Source organism: Periophthalmus magnuspinnatus, chromosome 23 (genome assembly GCF_009829125.3).
Source record: "Periophthalmus magnuspinnatus isolate fPerMag1 chromosome 23, fPerMag1.2.pri, whole genome shotgun sequence".
NCBI classification, from domain to species: domain Eukaryota; kingdom Metazoa; phylum Chordata; class Actinopteri; order Gobiiformes; family Gobiidae; genus Periophthalmus; species Periophthalmus magnuspinnatus.
Window position 1 is genome coordinate 10330390 of NC_047148.1, and position 20775 is coordinate 10351164.

The 20775-nt window shown below is 37.9% G+C and overlaps 1 protein-coding gene across 3 annotated transcripts in view; it reads right to left on the minus strand.

The window, feature by feature from the left end:
- Positions 1 to 20775, minus strand: part of tbc1d22a (TBC1 domain family, member 22a) — a 126378-nt gene that overhangs the window by 25519 nt on the left and 80084 nt on the right. For all 3 annotated transcript variants that reach the window (XM_033989780.2, XM_055231505.1, XM_033989781.2), the window contains 2 exons: positions 15165 to 15292; positions 2244 to 2339 (listed from right to left, as the gene is read on the minus strand). In XM_033989780.2, coding sequence (XP_033845671.1) covers positions 2244 to 2339; positions 15165 to 15292 — 224 coding nt within the window. The remainder of the gene's footprint in view (positions 1 to 2243; positions 2340 to 15164; positions 15293 to 20775) is intronic.

Below are 20775 nucleotides of genomic sequence, written 5' to 3' on the forward strand. Positions count from 1 at the left end.
ACTGGGATCTGCTGGCTCTGATTCTGCATTCTGTGTGTATGTGCAGGCCTGTGGAAGTTGAGAGAAGCAGTCGGAAAAGCGCTCCTAAGAGTCTCCACCCCAAAAGTACAATAACTTCTACAACTTCCCTTGTTGAAAATGTCCGCTAGTATTAGCATCGCATCCTCAGTAGCTCTTACACTAAAAAAGTCTGCATTTTCCCGCTGCAGAAAGAGCCAGACAGCGTCAGAGCCCATTCCTGTTAAACACTTGACGGTAAATGAATAGATGCTGATGACGTTAATGAAGACAAATCATAATGTCACAGAACAAAGGAACGTACTTGCATTTGGTTTATAAGTCTGTTAACAATATGCAATGTACGCAAACTGTTCTAGCCCCAAGTTACACAATAAAAACTACAGTGCCAGCCAGGTTAAAGTGTCTGAATAAAAAGTGATGACCGACTTAAAAATAATAACACATGAAAGCAAAAAGCAAAAGTTCTGTTTGTGTGTGCGCAGATGAAGCTGGTATTGGTGCCGTTAAGAGGCCAAGTCCCCCTGTGAGTTGGCAGCCAAAGTCACCTTCTGGCAGCTGTGTACTGTCATCTCCTAATGCACTCACAATGACTTTTAAACCCACAGTTAATGACCAGGGAGGTAATGGAGAGGGATGTAGGCCAGTACGGGACACTCTTTAGCTGGGTCTGTACACAACTGGAACGCTATAGATTTATCTGCATGGACACACAGCTATGTATACCAGCATCAGTGTCAGCAGGGAACATGCTATAGTCCCCTAGAACAGGTATAAGAGTCACCGTTCCTCTTTAAAGATGCACCGTGTAACTTTCCTAGTAGAGAAGTCAGCTACCGTCAGCTACGTCTTATCTCTCTGTTTGTCAAGGCAAGCAGGAGACACCAGGTTAAGTTAAAAGTCAGATCTGTGGAGGGTCAAGACCGCTCGCAACAATATCAGCATGGAGCCAAGCTGATGTCAGACTCTCCACTAAAGAAGTTGCATATATCGTGAGCAAGTATATTCATTTAATGTTTTTGTTTCTTTCAGACAATTTGCACGCTTTTTGCTTGTACTTACACCAGAGCAGCACTAGTTATTGGATAATTGCTAATCAACAGAGTATTTACCTTATTCTGGGAGTTAAATGGGCGCAAATAAGTTCTATACAGACTACAAAGCCGTTTTAAAGCTTCTCAGAGAATCGGAGAATGTGTTGTTGCTCATGACGATTTTAGCAGCAAAACTTTCCCTAAATTCTTTATTTAACTGAATGGGATTCACGCTTAACTGGAAGTTCCACCACAAAGATTTTTTTTTTTTTCTTAAGCTTGTTACTAAATGCTACATCTCTCTGGTGATTATCTTTTCCTCCCACTGCCATTTCAGCCCTGCTTTAGCACAGCTATTGGAGAAACATTAGCACAGTCTATAGTCTTAAGTAAACACAAGTTAATTTCTCCATTCTGGGAGCCGGCAATGTGACAAGATCTCAAACTGTGTACTTAGACGACACAGTACGGCGTAAGCACATATCTAAATATTTGGGCTTCTATACTCTTTAATTAACTAAAATGTGCCAATATTGAGACAGCTTACGGTGTAAAACAAAGTACAAGATAAATTAAATGGAAAAGAACTGGAAAAAGAACAACGTGAACTATACTACATAAAAAAGTAAGCAAAAGTAATATCTGAATTTCAACTAACCTTTGCCTAAACTAAGCACAAAAGAACTAGTACTCTCTAAAGCAGTGGTTCCCAGTCTGGGGGGCAGGGACCATTGTCTGGTCATCGAAGTAATTGTTTGTGCAAATTAAGAAGTAAAAATCTCAAATAATAGTTATATGAGCGTAAACACGATAACTGCGGTTTATTTGTATTAAATAAATTCGTGCTAGTATCTTTATCATGTCATTTGTTGGGGCGGTAGTTTCCAGTTCACGCAGGGAAGCTTCAAGGAAAAGATCATAATTCATCACATCAGGAAACCCACACACGTCGTCTTTTCATCTTTTATAGCTTTGGTTTAAACGTTTATCCAACTTCCCATTCGAAACAGAAAAAAAAATAAGTTTGTTGTAAATATAGGCTGAGGTCTCGCTGGTTTAGTGAACACTGATACCGGATGCAGCAAAGGTGTATTGTTTACTTTGGCGCTTTGTACTTTGTTGTTTCTTTTTCTATGGATATTTCGTCTGAGGAGAGCAGGTAGGAACAGTGTGGAGGCGTGTGCGTGGTACCTGAAAATCTCTCTCTTCTAGGATCTCTTTCCGCCATCGCACCAGGAAGGCCGCGCAGACGTACAGGTGGAAGTGGGAGAAGCCCTCTGGTTCAGCCTAATGACACAAACACAAATAAACATGGTGAGTGATGGCTGTAGGCAGCGAAGAGAGACTAGAGACTGGAAAAACTGAACAAATCGATACAAGACTACTGTGAATCATGGGATGAATCTCAGGACAATTCTTAAAAAAGTAAACAATAGTTTGTCCAGTTTTCTATAAACGAGGGACTTTTGAGTATTTATATGCAGCTTGCAGCAATTTGATCTCATTCAATCTCATCTGTGTATAAGAAAATATTAGCGAGTTGTCCAAAACTGGTTCTAATTCAGATCAAGACCATTTTGAAACAAGTTGTCATTTGTATTTTTATTGTTTTCATCTTTCTACATATCTACCATCTAGTTTTAAAACATGTTTTAGTATCGATTAGCATCTAAGGTTGTTTTTGACAGCATTTTCACACTTACAGCAACACTTTGGATCAACTTTCACTGCATTAGACCGACCTACAGACAAACCCAGTACATGATGCTTATAGCTACAACTCAGCAAGGATAAAAGAAAAATCAAAGACATTATTATCTTCCACTTTGTGTGTTAAATGTGGAGAGCAAAACAAAGGGGTCCATTGTTCTTTTGTATTGCAAGTGGGATAATTACTAGTTTCTTTGACAGCACACTTAAGAGCCCTGTGACCTCTGTGATAACCTGTCTACACCTTACCATACAGTGGTGTGGGAGTGGGATCTTTCACATGGAGGTTCAAATCAATGCAATTAAAATGTGCCCTAATTAAAGTGAGAGGGGATTGTGGGGTGTGGGAGGAAAAGATGATACACTTTGGACTACAATGAACTTATGTGCACGTTTTCTATAGAACCCACTCCAAGCATGTGGAACGCAATCTTATGATGTAAAAGAGTGTTAAAGATACCAGCTCATATGGAAACAAGTTATATCAAGGTGAATTTCTTTTATTAATCCTTTCATAAGTTGATTTAATTTGAGTAGAGTTTTTAAATATAAACACATTAATTAAGAAAAAGTAATATGTATTGTTTATTACATTACATTACAGGAAGATTGTTTATTTGAGGAGGACAGATGAATCCTGTTTTTACTTGGTTCTATGTTGTTCACAAGAAGCTCCATTTGAGATAATGGGGCTTTGAAATCCTTACTTTCCACTGATATAGGTAATGCTATCTTTTTGTGTGTGACCTGCATTCATAATGGACCCTTACTACTTATCTAATCTAAATCCTAACTTTAACCTAAATACATTTGTGATTTAACTATGTGGTTGATCTAATAGTGAAGGATTTCTCTCGTGGATGTGACTTGTGTTCCGGTTAGGGCAGCATGTCGCCATAAAGTTAGTGCATATGCAGATTTAAATTCCCACAAGGTGATAAATACACCACCACACCACACACACTATTCACAAAAAAAAAAAAGGAATAGTTGGGTCTCATTCTCATTTGAGTCTGACAGAGAGCTGGACACATAACTCCACAGGAATTAACAGAAACTGCCTCTCCACTGTGATAATTGAATATGCCTCCAGGAAAAAGATGTAAACAGATTAACAATAAAAAGGAGAGATTAAACCGAAAGCCACTCTTAAGAACGCATGAATCAAAAAACGCATTAACTGTTCCTTTGTTGTTTGGAAGACAAACTGAGGTAGCTTATTTCACTTACGTATGGGCATCAATTTAGAAAATACTTTAATAGAGTGTGAGCTGAATAATGGCAGTACGGGGAGGTGATGGGGAGATGCGGGACGCTTGTTTGTGAACAGTGGAGCGTGGCAGGAGGAGAGTTGTAAACTGGCAGGTGATTGGCTTGTTGGTCTAACCTTGCAACTCCAATACAAACAGCAAAAGCAAGCAAATACACAGAGACAGACACAACACAAGGGGCTATGACTCGCATATGAACGCTCTTCATATGGGAGCCAGTTTAAGCATTGTAGGGCTGGGCCACATGATAAAAAATGAATCATGCTTCGATTCCTGTGACGATCTGATATTTTGGGAATATCTCCATATCGTGATTCATTAATTTTCTAATAGATGCAGCTCTGTGCTCAAATACAGACACTTTCCAGCCCAGTCCTCCTACTGGTCACCATCTGTAAGGCTCTGAGTGACAGCTAGATTAACCAATCACGGTGAAGTGTGAGTTATTTGATTTGTTGAAATGTTTAGTTTATCATAAGCCTAGTTTACGGTCGCAAAAACTACTTCCTGTTTTCCGGTTCAGCCTTTTTTACACTAATGCAAAGTCAAACCCGACAGAGCACTATTTAAGAAGCAATTGAGAAGAAAAATATAAAGTTTTCAGTTCACCAGTTTGTTTACTAGCAGGCCAAAGTGCTATGTATATTTTCCATGCGTTCATATGCAGTCTTGTGTGTTTTGTGTGTTTATGTGTTTGCTAGTTCTATGGTGTGAACTGTGATGAAGAAGTAAAACCCACAGTAAACATCAGTGAAAAGAACTTTCGTGTCTCTCGTGATTGTGGACAATTTTTTTAGAAGATGAAGTGAAACTAGGGTGGCGCATTGAAGCACAGCCAATCAGAGTCTTACTTCTGGGTTGATGGGAAATAAAAATACTCTATCATTAGCTGTAGACAGTGTCATTAGCTGCAGACAGTGTACAGCTGTCTCATTTTGTCACAAAGTGCTGTTTTTCCACTTTACTGTTTGCTGAAAAAGCCAAAAAGTTAGATACTTCTGCTTTAAGGGCAGGAACACCAGGGAATCAACACCTTAAAGGTCACTTGAAAAGTATTGATGCCTGGTTTAGTTTTGACTAAACTCTACTTTCAAGAACTTCATTACTTGATGTATTGTTTATTTTGATCAATGTGCTCCTATTACTGGTGTGGTTTCATCATCAGCCAACCTTGATCAGCTACTTACAAATACTCCAGTATATTTTCCCACCCACTGCGCCCCCTTTTTAAAGAAACTCATCAACATTTGTTTCATGTCCATACAATCAAAACGATAACAGAAGATGTGACATCATTTTCCCCACTGAATGTCCTTTAAACAACTTTAAAAGCCATTTCCATATTTCAGTCTAAATAAAAATACCTGCTACAGAGCGACTGTGGTATATCTGACCTTTTGTCCCTGTGTGCACCATCTCGCCCCTCCCCTGTCCCATGCCCCCTGCTGCTGCCCCCTGCCTCCAGGGCCCACATCATTATGATTTACAAAGTTTGCTGTGGAACTGAAGGTGACTCAGTCAAACCTGTCTCTAACTCTGCTCTCTGCATTCTGTGCTCCAGCCCATTGTGCGGCCATATTGGTTCAGATAAGTAATGCCCTGACTGACAAGCAGCACAGATCAAAGCTGGATGTAGGTGGGGCAACAGGCGGGAGGCAAAAAGCGTGTTAACTTTGTAGAAGGGAATACAAACTAAAGCAATGGACTACTACTTATAGTGCTCAGACTGTCACAAAGTAATCCAATTTCACCCTTTACCAACCTCTTGTGGCCACAACACAGCTATTGTCAACAAACTTTTGAAAAATCAATAAATAAACATTTTATACTTAACAGTTAAACACTACTACAGTAAACAGATACACTATTTAGTCCATGTAGAATAGACATTGGACAAAATTACAATGTAGATTACAGTAAGCACCCTACGGGAAGCTTTAACTTATGCATTAATAATACAGAGCTACTGGGAACATTTGCGTAATAAGTAATTGCTTTCATTTACACTTACATCTCATATATTATCAAGAGGTGGCATTCTTTTTGTTTCTATTAGTGTGTGTGTGTGTGTGTGTGTGGGGGGGGGGGGGGGGGGGGGGGTGCTTGTGCGTCCGTGTGTATTTAACTGTTCCGTTAGCTTTCTTGTGTCACCTTTTCACCTTATCGTTTTGCCAGTCAAACATCAGGAGTTTCATTGGGATGACAGGTTTTGACTAGTCAGACAGCGAGCACAGCAGTTTGAGTTGCAATGACAAAGCAGCAACCCCCACCCCCCACTTTTCACTCATTAATATTTGATCATTGTGATGGTTATGTAAAAAAAAAAGTAACTTGCCAAACTCAAACACACTGGTAAAACGATGACGGTGCGAGCTAAATGCGTTGTCCTTTCTATTATAATATAAAGCTACACATCGCCCAGTAACAGTAACAGTACACTACCCCACACTCAATTGTGAGATAACTTTAAGATTTGTTGTGTCATCTTCTCAGACGCAAACTTTAATCTTGATGTATAAATATTTTTTCAACTCCGGCTTAATCTTTTTAAAGCTATTGTCTGCAGGTTGAACTGATGAAACCTGTTTATTTGAAGTGCCACTGAAAAGATACTGTGTGTGGGCGATACATACAGGGGGTATATATATACTGGTGATGGCAATTAATTGTATGCCAACTACAGAGACGATATAACGCTAAGGAAATGAGAAGCAATATTCATTTATTTCAGTACATTAACTCGGTGATAAATGTTTACTCTGTTGAAGTTTTAATGTAGACTTCACACAGAGATCAAATGAAAAACAATAAAAGTGGAGAAATGGCAGCATGGGAGGAAATGTTATGTTTTTTACGGTCGTTTTTCACATGTAAAATATAGAGTAGTTAGTACATTGTCTCATGGCATACTGGCTGTGATCTACAAATTAAAATCTGTATACTTCTATGAATATTACTATTAAGGTGATGCATCCTGGTCAAGTTACAGACAGATCAGTGGAAAGGGGACTCCACTCATGGTAAGAATGAATGATTTTTAGCTTAAAGGTGCACGATGTAACTTTGCCTAGAATGTTCTAAAGCAGGGGTCTCAAACTCAAATTAGCTGGGGGTCGCAAGAGGCAGAGTCTGGGTGAGGTTGGGCCGCATCGGGTATTCCACAAAAAAAGCTTTTTAAAAAATCTTAGTTAAAATAATCTCAAACGTCACCGCTGCGTTCAACATACATGAGAAAATATGCCAATTCTTGTGGATTTTATGGATATACATTGTTATTTGTTGAATCTTTTGTGACGGGAGTACAAACAGCCGACCACAGCGCGAGTGACACGTGCGTTTTGGGTTTACAGATTTGGAGGAAGCTTCTACACGCAACACGGTAACTCCACACACATTAAACATTAAACTTTCATATTGTCCCGCGGGCCACAAAATACTGTCTCGTGGGCCACAATTTGCCCCAGGGCCGTGAGTTTGAGAATCCTGTTCTAAAGGAGACAAGCAGGTGATGCTAACAGATCAAATTTGTGGCTAGATAACAGTAAGAATGCATGTTTTCCAAGACATTTATTAGAATTGCATTTGTAATTTGTTAAATAAAAGATACGTTTAATGCCATACTATGGGACATTTCAGGCAAAATAATAATATCTCCGTGGAGACAAACACATGGTACCCCTCCATCATAGTAAGGATGCACCAGCGATACACTAACTAAGACAAATGCATTATTCTGATGATACCTGTACAACAATTTAAGTAGCAGCCTAAAAAATCCTCACCGAAAGTTCTTTTAAAATGACTCGCTTTCTCTATGTGTGAATTTGCGAAATCTATTCAGAAAGGGGGTAGCCTGGTCCGGTCTGTGGGGATTCGGGGTATTGTTTGCCGTGACCAGGGGCCAGTCATTACCACAGACAGAAGACAGGAGAGCCAGACAGTGTGAGAGGGGCCACTTCCCCAAAGACAACTGCTTTTCTTATTCAGCAGCACTCGCACTCAAGTCAAGTCACTTTGGGTTTAACTTCACTGCAACACTCATCTGTTTGATTTTACAAAGCTGTCAAAGGATCGAAGCTCAAAGAATGCAACTGTCTGCTACAATGCATTTACAAAGCAGTACATCTCAATACAGTGGTTGTGTGGTAATATATAGAGCGGAGGAACCAAGAAGTAGCACAGGCTGAAGCGGTGGGCAAGCAAAAGGAAGATTTATGCATACAATTAGAGAGCGGGCGATACGGGCATTGCATATTTTTGATTATTATGAGCAACCGATGAGCTCTGTTGAAAGCTTAAGGTTGATAGCTTTTGTAGTAAATAAAAAAATACCTTTGTAAATTGGGAGAAGCGGAAAGTGAAGCTCATTTTTTGTTGTATTGTCCGTTTTATGATGAATTTAGAAATCCTTTATTTGATGAAATGTTCACCCAATGCACTGATATGTTCTGGTTCTGGTGTAATGACGACAACAAGATGAAATGGTTGTTTAATTCTAATGTTTATAAGTCAGCTTGATTTCTTTGTAAAGCCTGGAAGAAGCGGCAGATGAGTTTGTTTAAATGAGAGTGGTGTTTGTAGCACACGTCTGGCAACTGGCCTATTGTATTTTGTTAAAGGGCTCGGGATTTTTTGTAAGAAAGAAACAATAAAATCAAATCAATCAATGTAGGGCAGATTTTGGCATTTTTTCCAATTTACATAAAATAAAAGTATACATATTTTGAAAAGCACTATATAAAAATTATGATTATGATTATTATTATTATACCTACACTCACCGCCCTTTTCACAAAACATTTATAAGAGCGTGGTAGTATTATTTTCTACATTACCCTCTTCGCAGTGTTAAAACTTGAATTAAGTTTTGACCCAAACTAAATATTTTTGTACCAGATTTTTTCCCCCCATGTGATAGAAAAAAATCAGTATATAAGACAGTAATGTGCTTGCTTTGTCTAACTATAAAGCATTTGTATCATGAACCAGGAAATCAGTAGGCTAGTTGTTGTTACTAACACTGTGAACCTCTAATTTAGCTTTGCCCCTTTAAAGTGAAAGATCCCAGTGAAGATGGAATGTTACAAAAGTGAAGAAGTTGGATCACTGCTAATAGTTGAACTAGATCTAATTTTCACTGTTTCAAAACTGAACAAATCAGGGCCTTTGACGTGCATAGCTAATGTAATGATAGTCGTTATCCATAAACCACGCAAGCATAAGTTAACACCATTGCTTTGATTGTACATAACAGTAAACAATTAAAAACAATTATAATTTGAGAGGTTGCAATTATACATTTCCTCAACAAATGTTCAGCCTCACGTGCTTATTAACAATGGAGAACAGCTTTTTGCTTGGTCAATCTGGGCTTCTGCCTGGAAATCTACCATGTTACTGAGTCTGGAAATGTCACCGAATCCCGTTAACAGGCGTGCTAATGCTGCCACAGCGAGCTAAGGCTAATTTCATGCTCCACGCTTCGGGGATAATTTGGTCCCTGTCAGACAGCGCAGAGGTGTGTGTGAAAGAATGGTGACTCCACTGGTGCTTGCCACGGTTTTTTGGATTTATGGTTACCCATTCACTGTGTGTAAAAACACAGGAAATATACAGAAACCAGCAACAGTAACGTGCAAAAATCAGTGCATATTCTAATGTAAAAGAAATATGGACAATGATTTCCGAAGAAAAAGTTTCAAATGTATGTACCAGGTGCACTATTATGACTTTCTGCTGTAGGGTCTATTGGCTTGGAGATCTTATGGCATTAAACTTATTTATCTCCATCAAGGAAAGTAGAAGAAGTCCTCGAGCCAAATAACAGCGAACATAACATCTCCATAGAGACAAGCAGGTGGCCAAGCTCCCTCTCACCAGAAAAAAATAACCGGTGCACTTTTAAATTAAAAGCACTTTGGACTGTCTTTTATGTGTCTTTTTTTTCTGTCTTTTATACATTATTGGTATTGGTGTTTAGTGATGCATCTAACAGTAGTATTCGACTAGTCAGAGTTTTTTATTGTTTTATTTTATTTATTTTTTGTATTTCTAACGTACATTTAGATTTTTTAAAAATACATTTTTAATCAAAGAAATGTTAAAACAAGATTAACAATTAGTGAAATAAGATTATGATTATTTTAGTAGTCAACTTGTCATGATGAATGGATTAATCATTACAGTCCTAAAGTCCTAATTTTCAATTAAGAAAAAAAAACAAAAAAAAAAAAACCTCTTTTTGTTCTGCTTCTCCTATGTCCCAAGAAGTGTTTTAGTTTTGTGCTCCTTCAACAGATCTAAACTGGTTTTCTGGTTCATGGAATTCTTCTGTATGTTATAAATACGCTGTATGTACTGACATTGACACAGCCCAGGGTCAAGCTCAAGACGACGCTCTGTCATTATGTGCACAATTGCTTTAATAAATCATACTCTTTGATTCAAAACAACTTCTTAGTTCATTTTATTCTTTAGTTGTTTGCTTGTAGAAATTCTCCAACAACTGTCTACACCTCTTTCTGGGAACATTTCTTCCTTGACCCATAACTAACCTTCCCTAAAATGTCAGAAAATGACCACATTGCATTTGATATGCAATATCTTGTTGCCTGAAGTTACACAGCACAAATAGTGTGAAAGGTGGTGCATAGATGCTGTGAGACAGAGGGAGAGCTGTCTACTATTGGAGGAACTGAACAGATGGCAGCACCGTGGAGAGAAGCCCACAGCGGAGACTTACAACACTCAGGTTAAAACGCCCAGAGGAACCAGACACACACATCCACACAGGCATGGAGCAAGAGGCCAAAGACTTCCTGTTTATAATCGCCAAGAGTACGGAGGCCTCAACAGGACAATCTGTTCATCTGCAGCACACAAAACAAGGTCAGATAACTGTATGAAGTTCTAAGCAAAGAAACACCTTTTTTTTAAATTTACTATTGACAGTACATTGTAATTTAGATGCAGGAGAATACACTAGACTGCACACTTAGCACTAGGTCTGTCACAGTACTTACGATATCAATTTATCGTTCAATATATGACAGCTAAAACTATATATTTTGGGCCTCAGTATTTATTGTGAGTACTTTTCCATTACAAAAGTGAGTTTTTGAGGATTTTTGTTGCAATACGACGAGATTTGAGCTGTGTAGGGGTAAATAAGTCCCTTTTATGTCTGATTATTGTAACATTCTGCTACATATTTGTTGCATCTTATGTCTTTTAATGAAAAATTCTTGGATGATCTTGGATTAGCTTGTATTATTTAAATCTTAATTAGTGACAAAATAGTTTCAATATCATCGTTTATCGCAATATTTCTCTGTAGCAATATATTGTGCTTCAAAATTTGTTATCGTGACAGGTCTACTTACCAAGATAGAGCTAAATATTTGATCAAAATGGAAATAAAACTGATGTCTGGTCATATGATGTACATTGTCAGATTTGCAATTTGCTTAAACTAGCACATTGTCGTTTTCAATAACATTCAAAACTGTGGCTACACATTTGGTGCAGACAGATTACTAAACAGTCTGGTGTGCATTGGTGATCTTTCAAATGCTAATATTACCCCCTGCATTGTCCATCTTACTGAAAAGGGCGGACATACTTTGAAGAGGAATAGAATCAAATTATCTTTATAGAGCATATGAAATCAGTGTATACCCCCAGGTTGCAGCAAACTCCACTGTATGTGATCCCCTGCTTTAAAAAACATTATATTCCTCTCTATATGTGCCCACAGAGGTCAAACTGGACAAGCTGTAAACACTGTAGATGAGGTAATGAATAAAGCCATGAGACAGGGCCTTTGAAAAATGTGCAAAAATACATAAATAAAAAAAAAAAAAGGAGGATTTTATCAACAATTATTTGCAAGGGAAAAGAGAAATAAAATCTCACTTGCAACAAATGTTACTGAATTATGAATGGTTGCAGAATAGTATGTGCATTTGTTACCAAAAACAAAACTGACAGCTCCATGGCCGTGTTTGAAATGGTAAATAACTAGACCGCTCCCCCCAAAAAGTCTGACACTAACTGAAACAACTGTTACCAACTCCTTGTAAGCGACATTTCTTTTGTGAACAAATCTGAGTAGCTAAAACCCAAGTATTTTTCCAGCCATTTTACTCAATGAAATCCAATAGATCAAAGAGCATTTTCCAGGCAGTGTCATGTGCTTCCCCTGCCAGCTCACAATTGGAACAGACACACAGACCTAGAGGAGCGGCCCAGTGGTTAATTGCAATGATTAAGTCAGAATATTTCGCAAGCTTTTAATTAAGTTGTGGTAATTATGAATGGATTTGGGCACAGAAACTGTTGCGAGGTCAAGAGTTGGGGAGAGAAACTGCATTTCCCATAACTTAAGGCAACGAGGGCAATTCAGCGGGAGCCAGAATCACTTTTAATGTTGGATAAATCTTTCAATGAGGTTAAAACTACAAATGCATCCAAAAGAGGCACAATTCGCAGGTTGGTATGGAAAAGTGAAACAACTACTCCTACCATCTACAAATGATTTAGTAGGTTTCAGAACGCAAAGTTGACATCAAAATATGTATCCATTTGCTTGCATATAGTTTAAACAGCACAATCAGTATGGCAGATGTTTCAGTCTTTAACTTTCCTCATAAAAAAAGGTCTATTTTTACTGTGGACATTTTTGCTGTCAGTTACAATCTGTCTCACTGCTTCAAGTTCAAAATCAGTTCAGGCTCATTAAAACATACTGATGGAATAAGTAAAAAAAGGGCCCATGTACTCTATTTAAACGCAAGCAACATTTATCCAATTAACACATCAATGTACGCGTATTGTGTGTGTGTTGTTTTTTTTCCTCCTTTCCCTCAATAGCACATATGCTAATCAGTGTAGGCGTGAAAATGGTGCAGCTACTCTGATTAATGCTGCTTTACCAGTAGCAGTATGCCACATATTGAAGCTAATACAGTTGAAACGCGACAGTGGTGGACGTTGTTGGTCGTCATGGTTGTTTGGTGAAGTCATTGGTTCTCTCTGAGCATTTACAAACTCATTTTGGTATGATTTGTAACATCAAAACTGTTTCACTTGCATGCTTATGTCTCCAAGTTGGTCCTCAAATAACCACCTAAGGCTCATAGCTGCCACTCAGAATTAGGGATGGTCCAATATGACTTTTTTTTTAGCTAATATCTGATGTTTGGCAGTGGCTCATAACCGATATCGATGTTTACCTTTTTTAAAATCCATAGCAAGGCACGCAAATATCACAAACAAACTTCTCACTTTTGTAAAAATGTATTGATCTGGATTATAAAATTGGTTCATATTAGTCTAATTACTCCTCTATTTCCATTTTTACTCATTAGTCGGTTCAAAAAGGCGGATCTGATGTACTGAGGACAACCTGGGAATGAACCATGGGCAAATATTGGACAGTACCTATATCGGTGAAATCTCTTCGATATTGCCCAATAAGGTATACTGATATACCTTCCCTACTCTGAATTTTCTGAAATTTCGTTCTGTGTACACTTTCAATTTCTCCAAGTCTAAATGCATGCATGTATGAATAACTGTGTGCTGTTGTCATGGAAAAGTGAGTGAGAGACTTTAATGGCTTCCGTTCGACCACACTCTGACGTAAATAGGGACTGTTTTTCTCTATATGAAACAGGAAAGACCATTTAACATTCAATTCCTCCACTCCTCTTTCTTGCACACCTTTTCAAATGCTAAAACAGCCCTCCCTGACCTCTGCAGCAACAGGAAAATCCAATATACTTTCCTCTGGCTGGCTTCTCACAGACACAGTGCGTTTGGACACACACTGTTCGATCAATAGCGGGCATTAGATGTTATTGACAAAGCCGACGGAGGTTAACTATGTGGTGTAAGTGTCCGACTGCCTATTAAACCCTGTGTGCTTGTGAAAGAGCAGTTTAAGATGAGTTACAGACACAATTACAATGCTTTTGAACACGGAAAACACAAAAAGGGACCTTGAAGTGAGCATAAATACTAAGAAAAGAGCTACGATTGCAGTTCAAGAGAGGAAAAATGAATCTGTTAAGGTTTTTGTCTTGCAGTGATAAAGATTAAGTTTCAGGAGTATAGATCAAGGGTACATGTTCAAGCTATTAACTCATGAAAGGTAATGGCTTGTTCTTTGGCTAACCTTCACAGCTTGAGGTCAAATAATACAGTGTTATATAGACAAAAGAAATCAACCCTTTTCCTTTCAGGCAAAAACAAAACACATATTGCAAACTACATTTTTTCTTAACAATTTATTATCTGTTCTACTAAATTATTACGTCCGGCGCGTGTGTCGTTAACTGAGAACCACTGTGGAGAGGCTTTTGAAATTTCATTGTGCAGTCTGTGAAATGACTACAAAGGCATTCTGATTCTGATAGATAGTGGTTATGAGCATTTTCATTGGAATCTAAAGCCTAATTTTGAAAACATCTTCTGTCAAAACGCTGACAATAATAAAACATAAGGCTTCATCATTTATCACAATGTAAAAAAAAAAAATCACTTTTATCTAGTAATTTAGGTCCGGGGTCATCCATTGTGAACTTAATAACTACTGCGTGGAGTGGTACTGGTAGTTCCCAAGCTACAGTGTGGAGACCCTCGATATTCAGAATGCAATGTCCTGTGCAAACAAAAATATTAATACGAAAAGGGAACAAAAGGATTAGTTATTAGCAGATGACATTTCAACCTTATCTCCTGAGTAAATTCTCAGGGAAATGTTTAAAATGTGAACTTCAGATTCCTAACCATAGTAAATTTCAAATCTCTTTTTAAACCCATTTCATCTTGTTCCCGAAATTGTGCAGCCCTAGAATTTTGTTAGCTTTTTAAAAATGTATTTATTACAAGTCCCAGTTTTATTCCCTGTTTAAACACATCTGGATTATGAGTTCTGTTATTTGGCTTGGCTGGTGTTTAACAGTGGGAACTACAAACACAACACTTTAGAGGCAATCATGGATGTCATTATCAGAGAACATCCCCCATTTTGAGGAATCCCACGCAGAGAGACAGGCCCATTACAGAAAGCAGCCCCCCTCTCAGTGGTGGTAAAACTCCACTGTGAATGTGTTGAATGGGCCCGTACCTGGTAGGTGTCCCATAGTCGGATAGTGCAGCGCAGAGGCAGCTCTCTCATCAGGAGGTTGTTCATCCAGCGGAAAGCAAACTGTAGGTACTCCACCTCGTACTGGTGCATGTGGCGATGCACGGATTCTGACAAAACAATTACAACATTTTAGTACAACTGTGAAAATCTTCAAAATATGTGATTATGTTGATGTGAGGTGACTGGAAAGGTTTTGAAGTGTGACATTTTGTACCTCTTTAAGGCATACTGAGAATGTGGCTGATTTCTTGCTGCAGCAGTCTATCTCTCGTATATGGTTTCTAGAGACTAAATGATCTCAAAGGATTTTATATTTGAAATTACATAAAGGTTTGCCAACTACTGATAGAGTAAGGGGCTGTTTATACTGCATTTTGAGAAAACGCAGATTTTTCAGTCTGTTACGTAACCATAACTATATGCAACTTTTCTGGTGGTGCCACCTACATGTCTCCATGGAAATGTTTTGTTAGTTTTCCTTTTTTCAGTATTAACTTGCATGTATCACTTACTTCATGATGGTTGTTTTAGGGGTCAAAAATTTACTGGAAAAATGCATTCTTCCTGTGAATGGGTCCGCCTCCACACAGATATGACAACTGTAACTTGGCATCATTTGATTGTCTCCATGGAGATGGAAAAGTTTAATGCCATACTGTAGAATGTTTTAGGCACAGCAGTAACATCGTCATGGAGAGAAACAGGTAGCAGATCGTCCACCAGAAACATTACATAGTGCACCTTTTTATATTAATGTCCAATTATGTCTTATACATACTTTTCAATACTGTACAAATCCCAGATATATTTGCGGCTGTATAAATTGTTTGATCTTCAGGTAGTTTCTATCTTCTATCTTACTATCACTCCAGTGTAGCATTAAGAAAAAGAGGTAATTATCCTTCTTGAGAGAATTGTCATCAGGAACATCACATCAAACTCGGAATGAGCTGGAGTAAGTAATCACTGTTACACGCTATTAGGCTACATATCTGACTGGATACATTTTAAAGTAATGACATCCTGCAATTAGTCTTCTATAGTGTATTTAATATTGATGCTTGAGGCTCAATCTAAATATATCACTGTGGAACACATTTCATCACTATCTTATTACTGTCTACAGGGACAGGAACCTTTTATAACTTTTTTATTCGTTGAAGGAATAATAAGCAAAACATACTGTAAAAACAAACATGGTTTACTCATTATACAATGCCTTTTGATGTGTTATGAATATTTCATTTTATTCAACTGCCAGTGGACAGACAGTAGACTGTAAAATAGCATTCTCTTATTCTTTATGCATTTTGTGTGGCTTTTGTCAGATGCACATTATTGATACTTTGCTGCGGATACCGTCAACATTTCCCGGGGGTGTGATGCAAACTGTAAGTACTGCTCGGTCTGGAACTCTGCGACTCAAATTAGACTTTAATCTGAGCTTTGTTTTAATGCAATCTGACAATAAAGAACTGACTTAGATCGAAGTACAACAGATGAGCTCATTTATGCTGTTACACAAGTCTCTCACACATAAAATTATAGTCAAACGCTAGCTACCATTAGCCAACAGTTTTTCAGTTAGTCAAATATTTTTGTTGAAAATCAAACTCCTAAAACGGTCCATGAGCGCTCATATCGATCAATATGTGTTGTAAAATAATCCATTTTGTATTTTTTATTGAGCTTTCAGACTATCTCTAAACTTTTCTGACTCTTTGCCAATTCATGCTTTGCGTCTCCATGGTAAGTGCAGAACATTTCACTATAGACATACATGTATAGCCCCCAGAGAAGTGAAAGAAAATGGATGGAAGGATGGACCAAGCCCCAATGTTGGAGTGCATTGAGGACTCTGGACTCCCCTATTGAAATACATAATGAGAGTGAGCCAACAATGGTACAGTATCAAGCATTTCAACGTCATTATTTTGCAACATTTAAAGTGTTGTTTTCCCTCTATACCTTTTCTTTACATTTTCGTCGACTGCCAACATTACAAAAATGGATAATACACACTGGCAATCTAACTATGACAGCATTGTTCTCCATTCTGCCTCTTGATAAATGCTTGTTTAATTCTATTTTACATAACAAAACCTCCACATTATTTCTCAGTATGCAGCAGCATCCTATTTCGCAGTCATCAGCCCTGTGACACTCATGCCCACAGTCACACATAATAACACATCCATAATTATAGAGCTGTCAGAGGAGCCTGTTAGGAGGCAACTGTAGCATCCTTTTCTCACACACTTTGTTCTGGCTGACAAGACTATATGCATTAATACAGTGATAATCACTGAAAACATAGGTTGAGGTGCAATGCTGAAATAAACACGTAAGAGACACCTGTCAGTCTGTTCACTGGGGTTGGAGCATTGGTGCTTTTCAGATTCGAGAATATGATGATGTCATACTCCCAGATGGAGTCAAATTTCCTTATTTCATGTGCTTAGCCATGAAATATCTAAAAAGTTCATTCACAAATAGAAATCATCAGGTTAACCAATGATTTCTATTGGTGACTATACCCATTAAACGTCTTGTTTTATAACAAAAATGCATTTTAACAACATTAGTTTTAACTGTCCCACATCTGTATGAAAAATTATTGGCCTGTAGAATATTGTGATGTCATCTGAACCCCAGCAGTAACTTGTATGATTCTGTATAAGGCCGATGCAATAATTATTGTGGAACTGAAATTGGTATCGAGCATCAAGTCTTTTCCTGAATACTGAATTAGAGTTTGACACGGTAACAGTGTGACATTATGTTGCTTCAAAAATAGCAGGGTTTATAATTTGCCAACTGTGATCATTAAAATATTTTTTATGTGCTCTAAGCATACATGGCCTAACAAGGATAAACATCACATGGAAATGTTGCAGACCTGTGCCAGATTGAATATAGTTATGTTGCATTATGTTCTTAAATTATTGAGGGATAATTTTGTAATGCACTGGCAGGTGTATATTTTCCAGTTTGTATCGGGTGAGAAGAGAACACATCATCCCTCTCTCTCTCTCTACAGTTTAATTATCACTTGCTGTAAACGCATAAACAAGAGAAGCTCGTTAACAGGGAATGCATCACAGTGACATATCAGAGCAGAGAGGAAAGAGAGAGGAACTTTAGATGATATTAACTTACACTAATGATCTTACACTGCCTAATATTGGCATCTTGGCCAAATATGCAGAGAACGAGGCACAGTTTGTGATGGCAAGTGTGGAGAAGTGGCATTGAGACAAGGAAAAATTATATTCCATGAGACATTTGTTCAGCTGGAATTGTAAATAGATTGAAAATGATAAAAAAAAGACGATATTCTGTTTTTTTATGATAATGTTACAATTTTATGCACATACATTTACAACTAAAACTCAGCTGGACTGTACAATATCGTAAGGATTGCAGTCTTGTACCATTTAACTCGGAAATTTAAAATGATTGTACAAATTTGTTTGTCCCAACACTCTAAGCTTTAGTTAAAGGTCCTATATTAAGTAGAATGAACTCTTATGAGCTTTAAGTCAAGCTAAAATGTTGTTACCACCTCAAAACACACCTAGGGTTGTGTTTGGTTTCATTCACACACACTTGAGTAATCCTTTATTATTAGTTTGTCGACATCTCCAAAGCTCAAAATGCTCTGTTCCACCTTGTGATGTCATGAAGCAGCAGTTTTCAAGTTAACATCTACATTTTACCTTTAGTGCATTAGAGATCGGCAATTCCAGGGCTGAAATCATTCAAATGATTCTAGTGAAGGGGTATGGAGTTTAAAAACACAGTGGGGCACTTCCTTTGTTGCTACATGACATCACAAGGTGGAACAGAGTGATTTCAGTTTGAAAAGAACAGTCTAAACCACAAGTGTGTGGATCTGGAGCCGTATGCCGTCTCCACATTTCAGACGCCGTGACTGACAGGTGGATTAACCAATCAGAATTTTTTAATGGAGGACTTTCACCGTCTATTGTCCGGTTGAAGGGACTGGGTGGTCAGGCAATAAATATGCTGGGTTTGTGTGTTAAACTTGTGCAAATGAAACAAAACTCCAGCTATGTTTTTGATGAGGAAACAACATTATAACATAACATAGATGACAAAACAGTAATAAAACAAGATTGAAAACCAGGTTTTGAGTTTATGATTTTGTGAATTTCAACAATTTATATAATTGTGAAGTATCTATTTTATGAAGTTTTCAATGAGCTGTATTAAGTCTGTAGTATGAACAAGTGCAACTACAAGCACTAAAACTTATGACTTCTTCACCTTTGGCTTGTGTCCAATCTTGGGGGCTGACATAGGCATTTTTATGATTGGGCAATTGCTCAACTATTTTCCAGGTTTTCCATGATGCGTGGGAACCCCAAAGAACTGCAATAAGTACAAGCGTTAAAATGAATGCCCTTTTAACCTCTGCCTGGCTCCTATCCAGCAAGAGAATCAAGATGGCTGACGCAGACAAAACGTGGGTTCACTCATACACTGACTGGGTGGTGAGTACCATACTGATGACTATAACTGTGGACAGTCTTACTATAGCAGACGCTTGTGGCGGTACAGATGTGGGTGGACAGTGAAAGGTTATAGGTCACAGAGTAACCAAAGTCAGATAGGCTTATGATTTTGCTCATGGGTCATTTCCACCCCAGGTTGATATAAACAGAATGAACATGTGAACTATAACCAGTGTTAAGATTAATATTTGTAACAGAGAAATGATAATGAGGACCTGGGCAAGGTTACACGCAGTCATACATGGAAAAGGTAATTACTTTCTCTGCATACTGTACACCTACTCTTCACTTTCATGTATAAATATAAAGCAGGGGTAGGTGGTGACTTTTACATTGTCTGAGCCTCACACAGAACAAAGGAATGTTCCATGTTTCATTATGTTGCACTAACACAAAAGAGAAGAGAGAGACTACAGGTCTGTGCTGTTTTGTCGCCTACTGTGTTTGCTTTGATTAAATCACATACAAACGGCACCAGGCAAACTTTATACATTACACAGTATGGCTCTACTGTTCCAATTATATTTCTACTACTATACAACATGAGATTTAATAGTGCAAAATGACATTTAAAATACATTCATGAATAAAAAAAACAAGTGTCATGTACAGATAGGCAATAATGGTAGTCACATTTAAATTGTTACCTGCACAGTGGGGATGGACCCCCTTCTATGAGTGTGCTTAACTTCCTAGGGTGTCCATATTTTTCAGCGTCACTTATACATTGGCATATATATGTAAATGAAAGTGTACACCTGTGTATGTAGTATGCATGAAGTGTGTAAATGCGCATGTGTTTATATTTGTTACGTGTGTGTATGTTGTATATAGCGATGAACACTGAAAAATACATTTAAATTGCAGTGAAAAAAAAAATGACTTTAGCTTCATAGCCACTACCTTCCAAGTTATTTTCTAACCGACTCATGTAGGATACAATAGTGGGAATACATCATATATGCACCATACCAGCAATTTTCTCATTTCCATAAATTCACCTTTGGGCAATTTACATGATGAAGAACTTGAGCTAATGCACTCGCGCACGA